The 16,356-nt window shown below is 39.5% G+C and overlaps 1 protein-coding gene across 3 annotated transcripts in view; it reads left to right on the top strand.

The window, feature by feature from the left end:
- The window catches only part of LOC306704261 (collagen alpha-3(VI) chain-like), a 146,869-nt gene extending 143,111 nt beyond the window's left edge, over positions 1 to 3,758 (top strand). For all 3 annotated transcript variants that reach the window (XM_079170525.1, XM_079170524.1, XM_079170523.1), the window contains 2 exons: positions 904 to 1,089; positions 2,924 to 3,758. In XM_079170525.1, the coding sequence (XP_079026651.1) occupies positions 904 to 1,089; positions 2,924 to 2,964 (227 nt within the window). In that variant the 3' untranslated portion in view covers positions 2,965 to 3,758. The remainder of the gene's footprint in view (positions 1 to 903; positions 1,090 to 2,923) is intronic.
- The last annotated feature ends 12,598 nt before the right edge of the window (positions 3,759 to 16,356 follow it).

Genomic DNA, 16,356 nt, shown 5'->3' with positions numbered 1-16,356 from the left:
CCTCCTCCACTGAACGTCAGAGGGTCTAAATGACAGACGGAACAAGTGCAAAGCCAAGCCTTCAAACTGAGAAGGTTGTGCTTTTGTCACAGGAGCGAGCCAGAGAAAATAAATGGAAAGCCTTCTTCGCTGTTTTTTTTTGGCAGCAGTCCTCATTCAGAGCTGTTTCAAGTTCTTGGTACTGCTTAAGCGTTGGAGTTAATTGGCACAAGATAATGACTAATACAAAGTAGATTCCAAACCAAATACACTGTAGTTCGTGATTATGGAAGAGCAAAAGTCAGCTTTGATGGAAGTGCTTTGTTCCTTCTTGAGAAACATTTACAAGCATTATATCGATTTCCATTCCACAACACAAACAGGTTACTGGCAAAATGCTGCCATCATCTCTTCATTACAAGTTATTACGTATAATGGTAATAATATATTTACCGCTGATTGCACCACATGTTGTTTTAAGGAATACTTTACCCATAACATGACCATTTGCCGTTACTCAGCCTGTGTTACCTGAAGTTCATAAAGAAAACAGTTTTTCTGGCAAGCCTTCACTGGGAAAAGAATAAATCCTTAAGGGATTGAAATATATGGGTCCAGCTTTAACAACAGCATAACAGCCTTACTCGTCCGGACTCGCGCCTACGCAACATGAGACGTAGTGGCTGAAGTGTTTTAAATAGTATGGGTTTGGTGAAAATGCATGTGTAACGATAAATGAGACTAGGATTACACTTCTCTGTTAACTGAGGATGCATGAGAAAACCAGCTTTCTCATGCTAACACACAGTGAGCGATTTATAGAAAAATTGTGCATGTGAAGTATACCTTTAAAGTCAAATTCAGTGAACAATTAGTTAGTGTTCTCATACTTTCATTGATTGTTATTTGTCTCTTCTCTCACAGCGGACTCTACAGCCGTGGACATTTGCCAGCTTCCCAAAGAGGAAGGTACTTGTGCCAAATTTGTCCTCAAGTGGCACTTCAATGCCGCCAGCAAGAGCTGCACGCGCTTCTGGTATGGAGGCTGTGGTGGGAACCAGAACCGCTTTGACACGCATCAGCAGTGTGCTCAGGCTTGCGGAAAACCAGGTACATGTTTGGATTATAGTAACCTCTCATTATCACTGATCAGTTATTCTCAAAAGACGTAGTATCTCAGTTTAAGCCGAGTTAAATAGTTCTACACATTCCATCAGGAAGATTAAGTTGTGACACAGAGTCTCCCGTTAGTCGGTTTGTGGGTTCACACTGGTGGGAAATAACTGAATACAGTTACTCAAAGTTGAGGTACTTTTACTTGACTTGATTATTTCTGTTTCCTGCTACTATATACTTCATTACATTCATTTGACAGCTTTAGTTACTTTTCAGATTAAGATTGTAGATCAAAACATAAGTAAATAACAGGTAATTTATATATAGGCTTGTATGCCATTAGTTGTAGTGGGCCTTACTTGGCCAGGGTATGGTGATAATGGTTATTCTGATGCCACCTTGTGGACGAAAGAAAACAGCAAAACCATTCAAAATCAAATCAAAAAGACTGCCTGCTAAGATTAAGGTTACATGCAAACATTCAAAGCTAAACATTTAGTTAACTTTGGTCTTCAGACTAAATATACTATCAAACGTTTTAAAATCAAATGTGTCATGTTATGACATGCTATGCTACGCTAACATAAGACAGCTACTTTAGCTGTGCCTTAAGAGTTATTTATTGGTAACGTTACAGAACATCAAAGTCACAGGTGGTTCTTCTAGGCTAACGTTATGTTATGTGCAATTTTAGTTTGAATACAAGTATCAAGAGTCACCACTCACCAGATATTAATGATCAAGCAGGTTCCTGGTAAGCAGAAACTAGCTAGTGATTTGATAAAACCAAAGCTACGTTCCTAGCTTAGCCTAGCCTTATCCATTAAACCTCCTTCAGTCTGTGCAAGGAAACTTTTCTGAACTCTGATGTCAAAACTTACAAAAATACAAAATATTGCTCTGAAATGAAGGGCAGTCTTTCATCTGAAGGTGGAGGTTTGTGTTTGTCAGTCAACATTAAAAATGTACAGTAACCTTTCGTTTCTACAGTAAGAAACTGTAGAGAATACAGTTATATTACTGTGAAAACAACAAGAATCATTTACAGTGTACTACATTAGTAACGGATGTGAATACTTAAAAATAAAGACTTTAATGCATTTTATCTCATCGCTTTTTTTAAAGACTACACCAAGTTTAAGTTTCCATAGCAACTCAGTCCAATGAAATGTGTGTAACAAGTCACAAGCAGTAATCCTGGTGTAGTGCACTCACTGCACCTTCGATACAAACTGAAACATTACCGATAGCAGTTGGCTAAAACTCATTGTGCCCCTTTTTTAACTGACCCGACTACCACAAGAACCTACAACATCTGCTCCTTTGGCTACATTGATGATAGTAGATGGATGCTATAATAATGAGATCCATGTCTAATAATTACAAGATACAGAATGATAAAGATAAATATCACTAAGTGTGTAAATAAGTAAGTAACATGTATTTACTGCATATAGCACCTTTCTAGATCAGATGGCACAAAGTGCGTAATATAAGCCAATACATTATAAATATCTCGTAATTATGATATAAAGGTCTTGTAACTGATGCATTAGAATGAAATGAAATAAAAGTCATAATTGCGACGTAAGGTCTCCAATTATTTCTTTATTCTGTGAGTACAATGTGCTTCCTGAAAATATCTGCAGATTGTATGCCACTTCAATCATCAATTATAATTTAGTGTATACTATTTGATTACACTATCCGTCAAAAAGATAATTTGAGTCATTCAAAAGTGAAAATGTGTTTGAGATATAATGTTAACATGTAAAGAAGTCTCTTTGTTAAACGGCTAACCAAGTTTTTCTTTTCCATTCATCACCAGCACCTCTCAACCAAGGAGTCATCGCTGCAATAAGAACATAGGACAAAACATGGCCGGCTAGCCCCTCTGTTTAGGGGATTCTGAGGAGAATCATCCAAAATGGCCATACTGTAAGGATGTAATACCAAAGCAATGGTGGCTGCACTGGATTCCACAAAAAAATGGACTTTATCCCCGAAATTCTTGAAGTAGTCCTTTTTTACAACAAGAAGGAAGGCAACACGATTTGCTGCATGATTAGTTTTAACCTTCTGGTGCTACATAGTATGTTTGTTTTACCAATGCAGTTGTTAAGTACATACAGTTTTGTAACGTCACATTTTCTGGAACAACGGCATCATATGAGTCTTCATATTTAAAAAAAAAAGCAGTTTTATAATTAAGTAAGAAACGTATATGAATATCTTGGACAGAGATAAGCAATACATCAGTACAAGCAGGACTGGCATTATTCAATGCAGTCATCTTTCTTTTATATTGTGTATTTTACGTTCCACATTCACATAGCAACATTGACTTTTATTGATTTATATTGTTTTAAAACACACTTGATCCCTGTGGAATCATTACTTCACTATTTTACAGTCACAGAATCCACAGCAATGTTTACACAAGTCTTGTATGATGGTTTATGGTTTTATAATGACAATGACCAAACATTAATGTAATGTTAAGTGCACTTCTGGATCCATTGACTCAAACATTAAAGTTCCAGCTGTTGAGAAATGGAATGTACTTGTCAGGCTTTTACATTTTTTTATTTCATTTGGTTTTACTGAAATGTGTGTTTCATCTGGGTATAGGGGTAAATAAACACAATTTAGACTTTCTAATATACACGAGCAGCTCATTCTTTTCTTTCTTGTTTTGAATGAAGACCTATACACCAGAAACAGTTACAGAGAAGTACAAACAATATTTGACATCCTTTAAAAGGTGTGTGTGTGTGTGTGTGGGTGTGTGTGTGGGTGTGTGTGTGGGTGGGGGGGGGGGGGGGGGGGGGGGGGACTAAAACCAGAAGCTAGAATTCTATAAAGGTCATCTGTCATTCATGTTTTTGTTGATTATTTTATAGGATTATTTTACTGCCTTTAGTCTTCAGTTGATTTACGATTAGCTTGAAAAGAGGAGCGGCTGACATATTAGTGCTCACATATATGCAAGTGTCTGTTAAGTGAGTTAAATATTGAAAGTTGAATGTTGGTCCAAAGTTACCAAACTTATTTTTGTAGATGAATCCCCTAATCAATATTCAAACCTTTATGAAATAATCTCAGTTTAATACTGAGGCCTCTATAACTTACATAAGCAAATGAGACCGTCAGCGAGAAGATTGGCTATTTCGAAATAGTTATTCTTAATGCCTGTTGTCAGGTTTAATTCTCAGTGACATCGGACTCTTTTAGCTCAGACTCCAGTGCAGCCTCCGGCAGCGACCAGCCCACCAGGTACCGACCCAGATCCGGCTTCGCTGCTGCCGTCGACCTGCAGTCAGAGTACCGGCAGCAGCGGTTCCTCCTCTGGCCAGGAGCAGAGGCCCTCGCCCTCACTGCTCCGCTGGGAGCCAACACCACGCTGCTGGAAGCCCAGGCCGTATTGCTGGGCTCGCTGGAGGGAAGGGAGGCACTGGAGAACCAGGACTGTGCAGAGCAGACTGTCAGACGCTGCTGCAGTAAAATGAAAGGATTTCTCATGGCAGATAGGCTTCACTCAAGGGGGTATTAGCCATTTGGTCAAAAGATAAGAGCATATTCTGAGTAGTGATCCTCATGGGTCATTCTTTTCATACTCCTCTGAGATTTTATTCACAAACCATTTCCTGATTAACGAGACTATCTGATAAAGCCAACATTTCCATGTGATAGAAAGAAACACGTCACAAGCCGCTGACTGCGATTCCATTTATCTTTATTATATGAAATATTTTTTTTAACAGAAGACATTTTGATTTGTCATCATAAAGGTCAGGTGTTACCATTAACATTAATGATGGCTCTGTTCTTCAAGTGTCCCTATAAACCATGACATTGCGATAGTCAGTCAGCATGCTCAATACCAGGACCCTGAAACTGGAGGAGCTAAGTGGAAGTCAACCATCCTTTATGTATTATGTCAAAATGTCTGCAGTGGAAAAAAACGTATTGTCAAGTTTTATATTGTTCTATTATGACCTCGTTTGTCACTCCAAGTGTTTATTGCTGCCACCTGTGACTTGGTGACACTGTGCTCCCAGAAGAAGGTCTTGGCCCTGTCATACATGCTGGATCCTCTGAACTTTATGGCCCAGGAATGTGGGTCCTCCAGGGCCAGGCAGCACCTGTACCTCCTCCCTCACTAAACGGTCTAGCTGCAGAGACCAATACTAATGATGTGTCTGGGCAATATTTAACTTGTAAAGTGAAACATCTCTAAGTTTATTACTCATAATGCTGCTGCCAAATGACTGACAAAGTCCAAGTTCCAGCTTTAAACTGGATCTCACTTATTAAATAGTAAAGAGCTGTTGTGCAATAGACTTCACTCAGAGACAACAGAAGCAACGTTAAAGGGGCGAAGCACATTTTTTTTACTTCCACTAAGAGAACTGTGTTCACATGATTGGTTAAGAATTTGGAGATGTTAACAACCAAGAGAGGAGTCTTGTTCTGAGATTACAGAAAAATTGCATCAAGTGTGTTTTTGCATCAATATCTTTAAATTAAAGTTGAATCAACAAAAGGAAAAGAATGGAAATACCTTCAGGTATATCATTTGGTGTTTCTCCACCAGAATTAGGTTCCTTGCGGTGTGGAGGATAAAAAAAAAAGTATTTACACTATCATGGCTTAATAATTGAAATAAATATAAAGTAAGTTTCCAGTCAAACATTTCTTTCAGTTTATTTACACCAAACACAAATCAAACTCTTTGCACATCGCAATTAAATACAAAGTCAATGCAAAGAAACATTGAAATATTTCAACTTGAGCAAAAAAATGATCAAACAGAAATGATTCTGCAGTCTAACTGGCACTAGTAACACAAGGCCAGTACTCATTTCGTGCTTAATGTTCCCAAACCATCAGGGAGGGGAGGTTGTGACCGGGAAATTTGGACTTCAGTGTTTGTGAGGATGCCTGTTGAAGGGTCCATGAGCAAAATCTTTTGTCCATAATAAATGCAGTGCTGACAGTATGCAGAAATTCAACCTATACTTTCACATGACCTTAGTACTCCTAAAATCTTGAGTACGACTCCGGAAAAAAATGTGATAAAATGAGACAGAGTATATGTTGAGGCCTTTGTGATTCTGCCAAGCTTAACATTTTTAAACATAAACCCTCAGCAGTTTTACAGGCTGAAGACAATACACTGTATTCAGGCACTACAAAAATGACCATGTAGCACCATATATGGAAGGATATAGATGTCCCTTGAGAGATCTAAATCATTTACAAGCAAACAAAGTAAAGAGGTGAGAACTGCAGGCTTTGTCGTCGTCAGGAGAGGAGATGATTAAATATGTGGTCAGTGAATATAAAAGGCCCGGGGATGTGTTCTCTCGTGAACCCCAGCAAAGCGTCCAGATGTCAAATAGCTCATTGTTTGAATAAAGTCCCCTGATTTCCTCTCATACTCACCATCTCACCTCAGTATTCTCTCATCACTTCATATCACACCACGGCCCACCACTTTCTCCAAACATGGAACAGGAGTTCAAACATTTTTGCTTAAATAATGTTGTGATGACTCTAAGCTATACACATTTTCTTTTGCATTTGAAGCCATTTTTCAAACTTCTCTACTCCTGAGCCACAGCTGAGACATTTCGCTTGGAATCTTTAAGACTGACTGTGGACCAAGCCTTATCAACCAACATCAGTGTTTTACCTCGCTAGCCCGGTTCCAAACCAGAAGAGGCTCTTATAGCAGCATTATAACGTCCACGGTCTTAAGATGAGATGTTCAAGGGTCCACATACTTATGGCCATGTAATGTCTGTATTATCAACTGTGACAAGTGGATGAAATATCTTGTTGACGACCACACACACACAGATCTCCAATCACTATGCATTAGTGGTTGTGGTCGGCGAAGAATCTCACGCTCTAATTCGGGCATTTTGGCTTTGCATAATTTGCTGCTTGAGCCTTTAATTCTTGTGGGACTGTTTCCATGTACCACATCGCAAAGATTACAATCTTGTAAGCATGGTTATAACATATCACTAGAGAAACAGTTATTCAAATCCAAAACCCGAACTGAAAGCAACTGCTCACAATTAGTGGTGAGACTCCATGTGCTGTCTCTTTCCTTTCTCTGTGGGTGGGAAGTTGTACTTTATGACAGATGTGTTAAAGATTCTAACAGCTGTATGGGGTACAGTATACATATGGTACAATTCTAGATACTTTACTTGATCACTTCCATTTTGCTTTATGGTTCTACTCCACTACATTTCAAATATTGTTCCCTTTACATTTATCTGACAAATAAAGTGACTTGACTCTTTTTAAATTAAGATTTTACATAAAAGACACGTTATCAGAATAGGAAATACATTACAAAGCTCCTTACAAAAAAAGCAGTGTCAGATGTTGTTAGCAGTTCCACCAAATAGACATTTCCCTCCAAAACTCTCAGATGGTTTCATTTCAATGAGTGTTTATGGCCCAAAGTAGTAATAAGATCTATTATTTTCACAAAAAGCAAAGAGGGACATTTTTTTTATTAGATTAGAATAAATGACATATTCAATTTGATTAAAACATATTTCTACAGAACCTGGGAATTTATGTGTCCACGACAAAGGATCCTAATTGACTGTCAACGCCACGTAATGCCTGTTAAGAGGTACGACACGTTGAATATAAAGTAGTTCAAAGTAACTCCACCTTGAGCCGCTACAACAGTAGAATGCTGCTGGCGCATTAACGCATCAGTATGAACATCTATCTCATAATGTCATATACCGAAGGGTGAGTGTTGTTTCCACGACGACCCCGTCGGCGGTAACCGCAGTATGAGCGCAGGGCAGAGTGGCAGCCATTAGCTAGCCAGCGGGGACTCTCACACTCACATGCACTAACATGCACGCGGGGCTAGGATTTAAAAGCATTCAAAAAAGATTCTGCCAGTCTTCCACGTTTAACAAAAAAAACAGAGCCCCCAGCAACCGGCAGTTCAGAGTCAGAATTTCCACAATGAGCAGAGAGTGACTAACAGCAGCTCACTGTGACTGCCGAGGCATTCAGCACAAGCCAAACCACCCTCTCTCTCTTCCAACATGCAGCCACCCAGCAGCACATGAATTAAAACAAATAAACTCGACACCATCAAACAGAGCAAAGCCATATTTTGGTTTCCGTAAGGTGATGAATGGGTCATAAAGAGCATGTGAAATAAGGGCAGTCCTTCGCTCCTCTCTTTTCTATCCCAACTCATTTATGCTGCCCTTTCAGTGCTTTCTTCCTCTGTTTGAGACTTTATTATATTATTTTAAAAAGGCAGCATTCCTCTCTGGGTGATTTTCTCTTTTTCTCAACATGTAAGACATTCTAAGGTTACAGGAATGTATTGGATCCACTGTCTGGACCATTAGAGCATGGTCTCACATAATAAGCCACTGGGGGTAGTCTAGTGATTATGTACATTTTTCTAGATGTGAACTCTGCTCAGAGTTTTCACTGTAGATTTCCCAGAAGATATTTTGATTTGGGTCTTTGATAGATTAAGAAACACTCCTTGATTATAAACGAAGACTGATGATATGCACACTTTTTGTTGAAAATTCTATCTATATATTTTTTTACCATAACTTTTGAATCTGTGACTGTAGAACTCGATAACCTCAACATTTAATTCCCCTGCCATTTTGCTTCTTTCTATCTAACTCACAAACAGGAGCAATATCAACCTCATGTATTCATGTGCAGCATCCTCTCATTCCTTCTGTCACAGCATCGTAGTATCAGGAGCCTAACAGATAAAACGGGGACTCTCATCGCTTCCAGTTCGCTGAACAGGCTCCTTTGGTTTCACCATATGGTGCCTTTACCAAAGCAGTGGTTGTGTGGGCATTGCCGCAGGCCGATGATTCATACGGGGCCATGGGAGTGTGCCAGTGTAAACGTTGCTGAAGGAAAGTTGTGCCACAGACTTAAACTGTTCAAAGAAATCGTTGAAAAACATGTTTTTTCTGAACAATTTGGAGAAAAACCAAACTGCATTGGTTTTTTGTGCATGACTTTTTTTTGAAGATGAGTGAAATAATAAGTGTGATCTCCACTGTGTTTTGATGATAGGAAACCCAAGGAAAAGATCATTTAATGGGGCCGTGAAGCCAAAGTTATCCTCCCGGGAAAGATCATGTAGCCGCGGTTTGGTCGACTACTTTCCAAATGATGAATTGGCAAGGTTAAGCAACGAGCGTGGGAGCTCTGTTATATCCCTGGTGGTTTTATGCTCCATGTGGCCAAAAGAACAAGAGGAGGTTTTTACTGCTGTAGCAGCACACAAGCCGCCGTCCCATCGATGACTCACACTGCTGGCTCTGCATCTTTCCACAACAGCCATAAACGTCCGGGGCCTGTAATGACTTTCACATTGAGCAGCAGAGCTGTAAAAGGCGCTCCCGCTATCTGCAGCTCCTGAGTCACAGCAGTAACCACCAGCATCTCTTCCGTCTCCCATTGTCTCCCTGGACTCTCTTTGCAGTGGCATCCCACATATGCTGGTCAGCTATTGCCCATTCATGGTCAGGCTGGATGCTGAGCATACAGTCTACAAATTTCCTTGGACCGGTGAATGTTGCCAAGTTAAACGTCTAACACCAAAGGGCTGAAAGATCTGAGAGAACAGAAGGAGCAAAAGTTACTCAACTCTTTTTTTTCCTCAAAAATGTTCAGATTTTGTGGTGAAAGCAGGGACAACATGATCTGCATGGTTCTCATAGATCACAAAACCAACCATTAACCCAAGAAGTGGGTTAATGGATAGGAAAATAAATGGAACAGTTATGCTTTACGTTGCCTTAGCAAATACTCAAACAAAAGCCTTTACACACCGGGGAGGAACCGTAAAAATGAAACGAAAATAAGGACGACCCGTTCTCTTCAGTTCGCACGCCACCCAAACATCGACTCATAGTTGTGATGGACTCTTCAAGCAGCAGCAGGAGTGACTCAAACTTTAGAATACAAAGTAGTGCTGCAAAAAAGGTTAGCTGCTCACCAGATATAACACGATCCCTATAGGCCCATTAGCTTTTAATGAAGCAAGGACGGGCTGGGAGCTGAACAGAACTTTCATATGGTACTGACATCCGCTGTGGGAAGCTCTGATAAATAGCTCAGCCGTTCGTTCTCAGCTTTAGGAAAATGGGCGAATTTTGATTCTCAGTGGTTACTGATTGTAGTTATTTATGTTGGTTTATGGTGAGCACTATTGCAAACTGCGTTGTGTTTATGCTCCATGAAACAATTTTAGACATTAATTCAACTTTTATGAAATACCATTCTCTTTCCACAAATGAGTTCTACATTCATATTCTATTAGTTTGGTTAAATCATCTGCATGTAGTTAAGTTTCCATTGAGGTTTCCAACATTAAACACAGAGCAGAACTCACTGGTTACATGTCGTATTGTCTGTTCTTAGTGAGTGGTTTTAAAGCAAACACATACATGTATATTAATAAAACCATAAACACACAATTGGCCTGTTAATGTTAACAGCAAAATCAGTCAATTGACAATTCCATAACCGCTCACAACCAGTGGTGTACAGTAACGAAGTAGAAATACTTCGTTACTGTACTTAAGTCGTTTTTTTGGATATCTGTACTTTACTTTACTATTTATATTTCTGTTGACTTTTACTTTTACTTCACTACATTTTGCAAAGAAAACTGATACTTTGACTCCGATACATTTCCCCTGAAACCTTCGTTACTCGCTACAAAATAAAATCTATCTTTAGAAAAAAAATGAATCATGAGACCAACGTCGGGGACTGTGGTGGAACACAGACTGCAAGCAAGCAGGTTTGGTGAATCAGTGGACCTAGCTTGCAAGTTAAATCATTGGTTAATCACGTTATTACGCAACTGCAAACAAGTGCTCTCAAAGCCGCGATTTTTTGATTCCCAGTGATGCCCAGGATGCTAGCTAGCGAGCGACTACATGAGTAGAATTCCACTCTACGATGACTGATTTCATGATGGAAGCAGAAATGGAAGCACCTGCTGCTCCCGCAACAAACGACGGTGGTGACGAAGACCAACACCGTGGCCATATTTGCGAGAAATGTTTTCTTATGTTGGAGTGAAAGATTCTTCGTACCAGATGAAGTGCCTCTTTCCCGAAGCTACTGAAATATTGGCATTCAAAAACTCCCCATCCAACCACAGGAAACACATTGGGGTAAATAAAGATGAATCCCATGAGCCGCAACGTTAATGTTTAGTTATCATAATTATCATAAACCTGTTAAGCTATCTAGCAGTGTTTCCCACAGGATTGGAGTATATCTTTGGGGGGAGGGGGGGGGACAGCTGGTGTCTGATCTTCTAATGTAGCTATACATGGTGTATGTTAGGCTAACGTTCGCTAGCTATCGTAAATCAAATGAGACAATTAGTGTAGTAGACAGATCGCTAGCGAGTTAGTGAGCTGAGGAAGTGTTCACAGTTGTGAGATGTTGTTGATTTGAGTCATCATAGCTATAATCACTGCAGCACTAGTTAGCTAACGTTAGCTCACTGAACGTTAGCTAGCCACCACACCATATGATTGACAGGATCCGCGAGAGCGCAGCATTACATTTTGTAATACTTTAGTATTGATCATGTTTTGATATTTGAGTCATTTGGTGGATGATCAGATGGAGTTATGATGGTAGCAGTCGACCAATTGCAGATTCAGCTTGAGCAAAACCTTTGCCTGTTGTGTTCAAATCAGGCCCATAGTTCATAGTAGATGCAAAAGTATATTTATGTACAATATATGATGTTGAACATTGTTGCTCCTGGATGGATCACAGCCAACCCAATTATTTTCAACACAACTCCTTGTCCTTGGTCATGGTGGCCACAGCACTTAAAAGAATGAACTTCCTAATTCTCAAAATTCTGACCCTTTGCTTTTTTATTCACATCATTTACTTGTACTTTTACTTTAAATACTTAAGTACATTTCATATCAGAAAATTACTTTTGATACTTAAGTACAGTAAATATCAGATACTTTAAGACTTTTACTCAAGTAGTATTTTAATAGGCGACTTTCACTTTTACTGGAGTCGTTTTCCAGTAAGGTATCTTTACTTTTACTCAAGTATGGCTTTTGGGTACTTTATACACCACTGCTCACAACCCACTTAGAGGTCTGAAAACCACTCAGCACAGACAACAGATTCCAGCTTATTCACCGTGACTGTGTGACTCCTTGAGGCCCTTGACCTCCAGTAAAGGTAACAGCAGCATCACAGGAAGAATTCAGCTGGATCTTGAGAGGGAGAGGGTGAGATTAAAAACTCATGCGGATGAGAGGAGTCTTTCCTGACCACATTCTTCAGATTCTCTCGAGGCCGACAGATGTTTTCCTTCCGACATCCTTCATAGTGTATGTGAGCTTCCTAGATGGACTATTGCAACAAAACACTACATTATGCTGTTCATGAGCAGACTCACTTTAGTCTTTTACAGCTTATTAGGGTAGAGTATGTTTGTGTGATCTAGTGTTAGCATTGTGAACCTCACACATCTGTGTAGATACTTCAAAACCTTTTTTTTTTGCATGTCTGAAGTGTTTCCTTTTTTTTAAGGATAATTCTAATTTATTACAACTTACAGTCTTATTTGTGTCAACATTATTACCATCATTATAGTTTCTGAACATTAGATCAGATTTGACAAAAAACAAACAAACAAGGGTTACCAGAAATTACAATGCATCTCCTTCAATATGTCACATTTAAAAAATATAATAACACATATTGTGGAGAATATAATTTGTTCAAATTTCTATCATTCCATTATTTAAAAATCTAATCAAAAACATGAATATAAATGACTTTATATTGCAGTCTCTCCTGTTAAACAAAGCCTGTGGACACGCATGTCATAACTGCATATTAATGGTTTTAGAATGAGAAGTAAAGCAATCAAATACTGGTCACATGAGGTCAGTGATATTTCCTGTACACTGGCTCCTGAGTACCAACAGAGAGGTTCAGAACGCACTTGTACCTCATGAATACAAATGAACATGGTGGATTTTGACACCCTAATTTGGTCAATATATAAAATCAAAGAAGAAATCAAATTGAAAACCTATTCAAAAACACAGTCATGTCACTATTTTCCCATTTTCCAGTGCATGCTGTGGCAGTCAAATGAGAGAGTAGTAAAACCACCCACTCCTTAGTTCTAGTCTGACAGGAAAACATTCTTTCCATCCTGAGTCAGCAGAGGGAAGTGTTCTCAGACAAGTTAATTCGATTAGAATGAGATCAAAAGGAGGGAACAGGAGGGAATGCTGACAACAAGTCACATCGTTGCTGTCGGTGACATTGTCCCAGTTTGCATAGCCTGTTATACTAGCAATACTTTTAGCAGTAGAGCTGAAAGGCCAGCTAATCATGATGTCATTTAAAGTTACAGTGCAGCTATGATGCTTGTGCCTCAGCTATTGGCTTCAAATTAGACTGCAATGACAAGTTGCTCACTTACCCCATGTTGTATTATTCACAAATTGAAACAATCATGTTTGGCACAGACAGAACAGAGAGCAACAACAGCTTTCTTTTGAGCAGATCCGTCTGTGTTCACAATATTAATGCCAGATTTGCCAACCGGTGCAAAGTCACATGTCCACAGATCTTCTGGAAGTTCTTTTATTGACTTGTTTCCTAATGCAGTCCAGATTTGTGTCTATATCTAATTTCTAAAGCAAATGAAACAGGTGGCTTACCTATGTTTTGTGTGTTTAGTGTTTATTTAGTTCATGCTTGGTGTACAGTGTATTCATCGCCGGTGAGTTTCTCCTTTGTCTGTAACTGACTTTACTGAGTAGCCAGGACAAAAAGTGGCAGAAGTTTAAAGGGGAACTCCATGGAATTAACACTCCTCACTCTGTTTACAGGTGTTGGGGAGTAATACTGCATATGTGAAAAGTCTGATAAATATCCTCAAGTGATGTCAGACCTACTGTATGTAATGTGATGGAGAATTTTCCCTGTGCGAGTACATTTCTATAGCTAAATGGTAACAAGACCATATGGGGTATCTCTGCCTTTGCTTCCATAAGAGGAAGTAACTGAATGGGGGTGTGCTTAACCAAATGTTTAGGTGTGAAGAGTCCCAGAGATAAGCACGGGTAAGAAAGGACAGATGTCTTTGTGTGACAAGGCTCCGAAGAGGAAGGGGATGACTGGAGGTGTCAATGGGGATCATTTGTTATAATGTAAATACACGATGCCCCCCCCCCGTGCTGAGTCACAAATCACAAATTCTCCTCAGAGGGCTTTACAATATGTACACATACGACATCCTCTGTCCCAGGACCCTCACATCAGAACAGGAAAGACTCCGTCACATGACAGACAAACAATAGGCAGCGACTTGCAATCACAATTCACACTATTTTACCAGAGGAGTTGCCCCCATGCACGTTTTAAGACCCTTCCGTATTGGATTCACTTTGAAAATAATTTGGTAGTCTCGAAACCCAGGCAGCGATGACATCATCAGGGTTGTACTCTCAGACTTTAGGTGTACTACTAACTACGATGAGCAAACGTCATGTGAAAAATCAGTGTGGTGCCCGTTCAGATTTTACAGTTAAAGAACATTTTCTCTCAACATGCCCAGAGGCAAATAACATACTGAAGGGGCACACAGATTAGGATAATTGCACTGGAGTCCATTTCCTGCAGGGGGAAGTTGGATTTGTGCACCTCATGTTGGATTCTGTTGAGCAGGAAAAGCAAAAGAAAGCTTTTTAACCCCAGAATTAAGGAACTGGCACAACCTCCAAGGTTCTATGTTTTCCAACAAAGAGGAGAAGGGAGATAGAGTAGAAAGACCTTGTGAAGAAGATGATCTTCCATCAAAGATACGTTCCTGTGTGACAACAATGCAAAGGGTTAATTAGGTTGGTGTTGTGTGACGGTATGTCACTCATACCTTCAAATATCCAGAGAATTCAGAGGAAATATAATAACATGGGACAGGGAGTCCGCGGCTCGCTGCAAACCACCATGAGATGTTTGGATTGATCCTTTGGGAAGACAAGCTCACTGTGCTCGATGGTGACTGAAATAGTGTATAGACAATCCGTGTTATGTGTAGGGACGAGCCTTTCTAAAGGTTGCTTCTCCTGATAGTCGAATAAGACTAGTGTTATTCTATAATAATATTGTTTCTGTAAGGCGGCACTTTCATGCCCACAATGATAATGCTAACATGCTGGTGTTTAGTAGGTATAATGTTTGTTCAGTTTTTTATCAGAGCTAAAATGTGCTAATCAGCACTGAACACAAAGTACAGCTGATGGGAATATCCAAAACCTTCTCACCACCATGCGTCAAATACCACAGGTTAGCTTCAAACTATGACACACAGTCATTGGAAGTGAGAACGGGTTTGCAGATTTTTTTAAATTAACCAAAGTATCGCAAATGTACCTGAGGACTGCATGAATTCAATCTAGCAATCCATCCCATACTTTAGATATTTCAGTCTGGACCGAACTGATCAAATGACCGACATCACCAACCTTATAGCCACGCAATCAGCAAGGGTAAAAAAGTTATTTTCCTAAAACAGCGGTTTGTTTTATTTTATTTACACATTCTGTGTTCTAGTGAGTATTTGTGGCATTCAGAGAAAGTATGTACGGATTGAAATAAACTACAGTGAGTGTGTTCATGGTAATGAAGGAACATGTCACACAGTGCAACAATGGGAGTCACTATGCGCTTAATAGTTTTTAGACAAAAGTGGAGCTTTATGGTGCAGCAACAGTCTCCCGGCAATTTGTGAAATTGTCACCAAATGCAATCTCTTGGTTTTGTGCTATTTCGTGTTGCTCTGACCTACTTCTTTCGGGACGACATTACGTTACAAAACAAAAGTTTTGGACAACAAAAATGAACGTCCTGTATTTAATGGACCCATCCGCCTCTCCTCCCGCCCGCCATTAGTGGTCTTTGTCGATATATTATACTACCTCACTTGGTCTGACTATTACATCATCTTTCATTTATTTGTCCAACATAAAAAGGATCCTTATTTAACTTTCAATTGTCATTGTTTTTGTTCTCAGCAACATAGGGAAAGCAAATAAATGGGCAATTTGTGTTAATGCACGCAGAATGCATTTTGTGACCATTTCCCAACTTCCCATGATATTGGGCTGGGCACAGAGCTCAGAGGAATAAGATCTACAGTAC

Source organism: Pholis gunnellus (genome assembly GCF_910591455.1).
Source record: "Pholis gunnellus genome assembly, chromosome: 12".
In the NCBI taxonomy this organism is placed as follows: Eukaryota; Metazoa; Chordata; class Actinopteri; order Perciformes; family Pholidae; genus Pholis; species Pholis gunnellus.
This window is presented reverse-complemented; position numbering and strand designations above follow the sequence as displayed.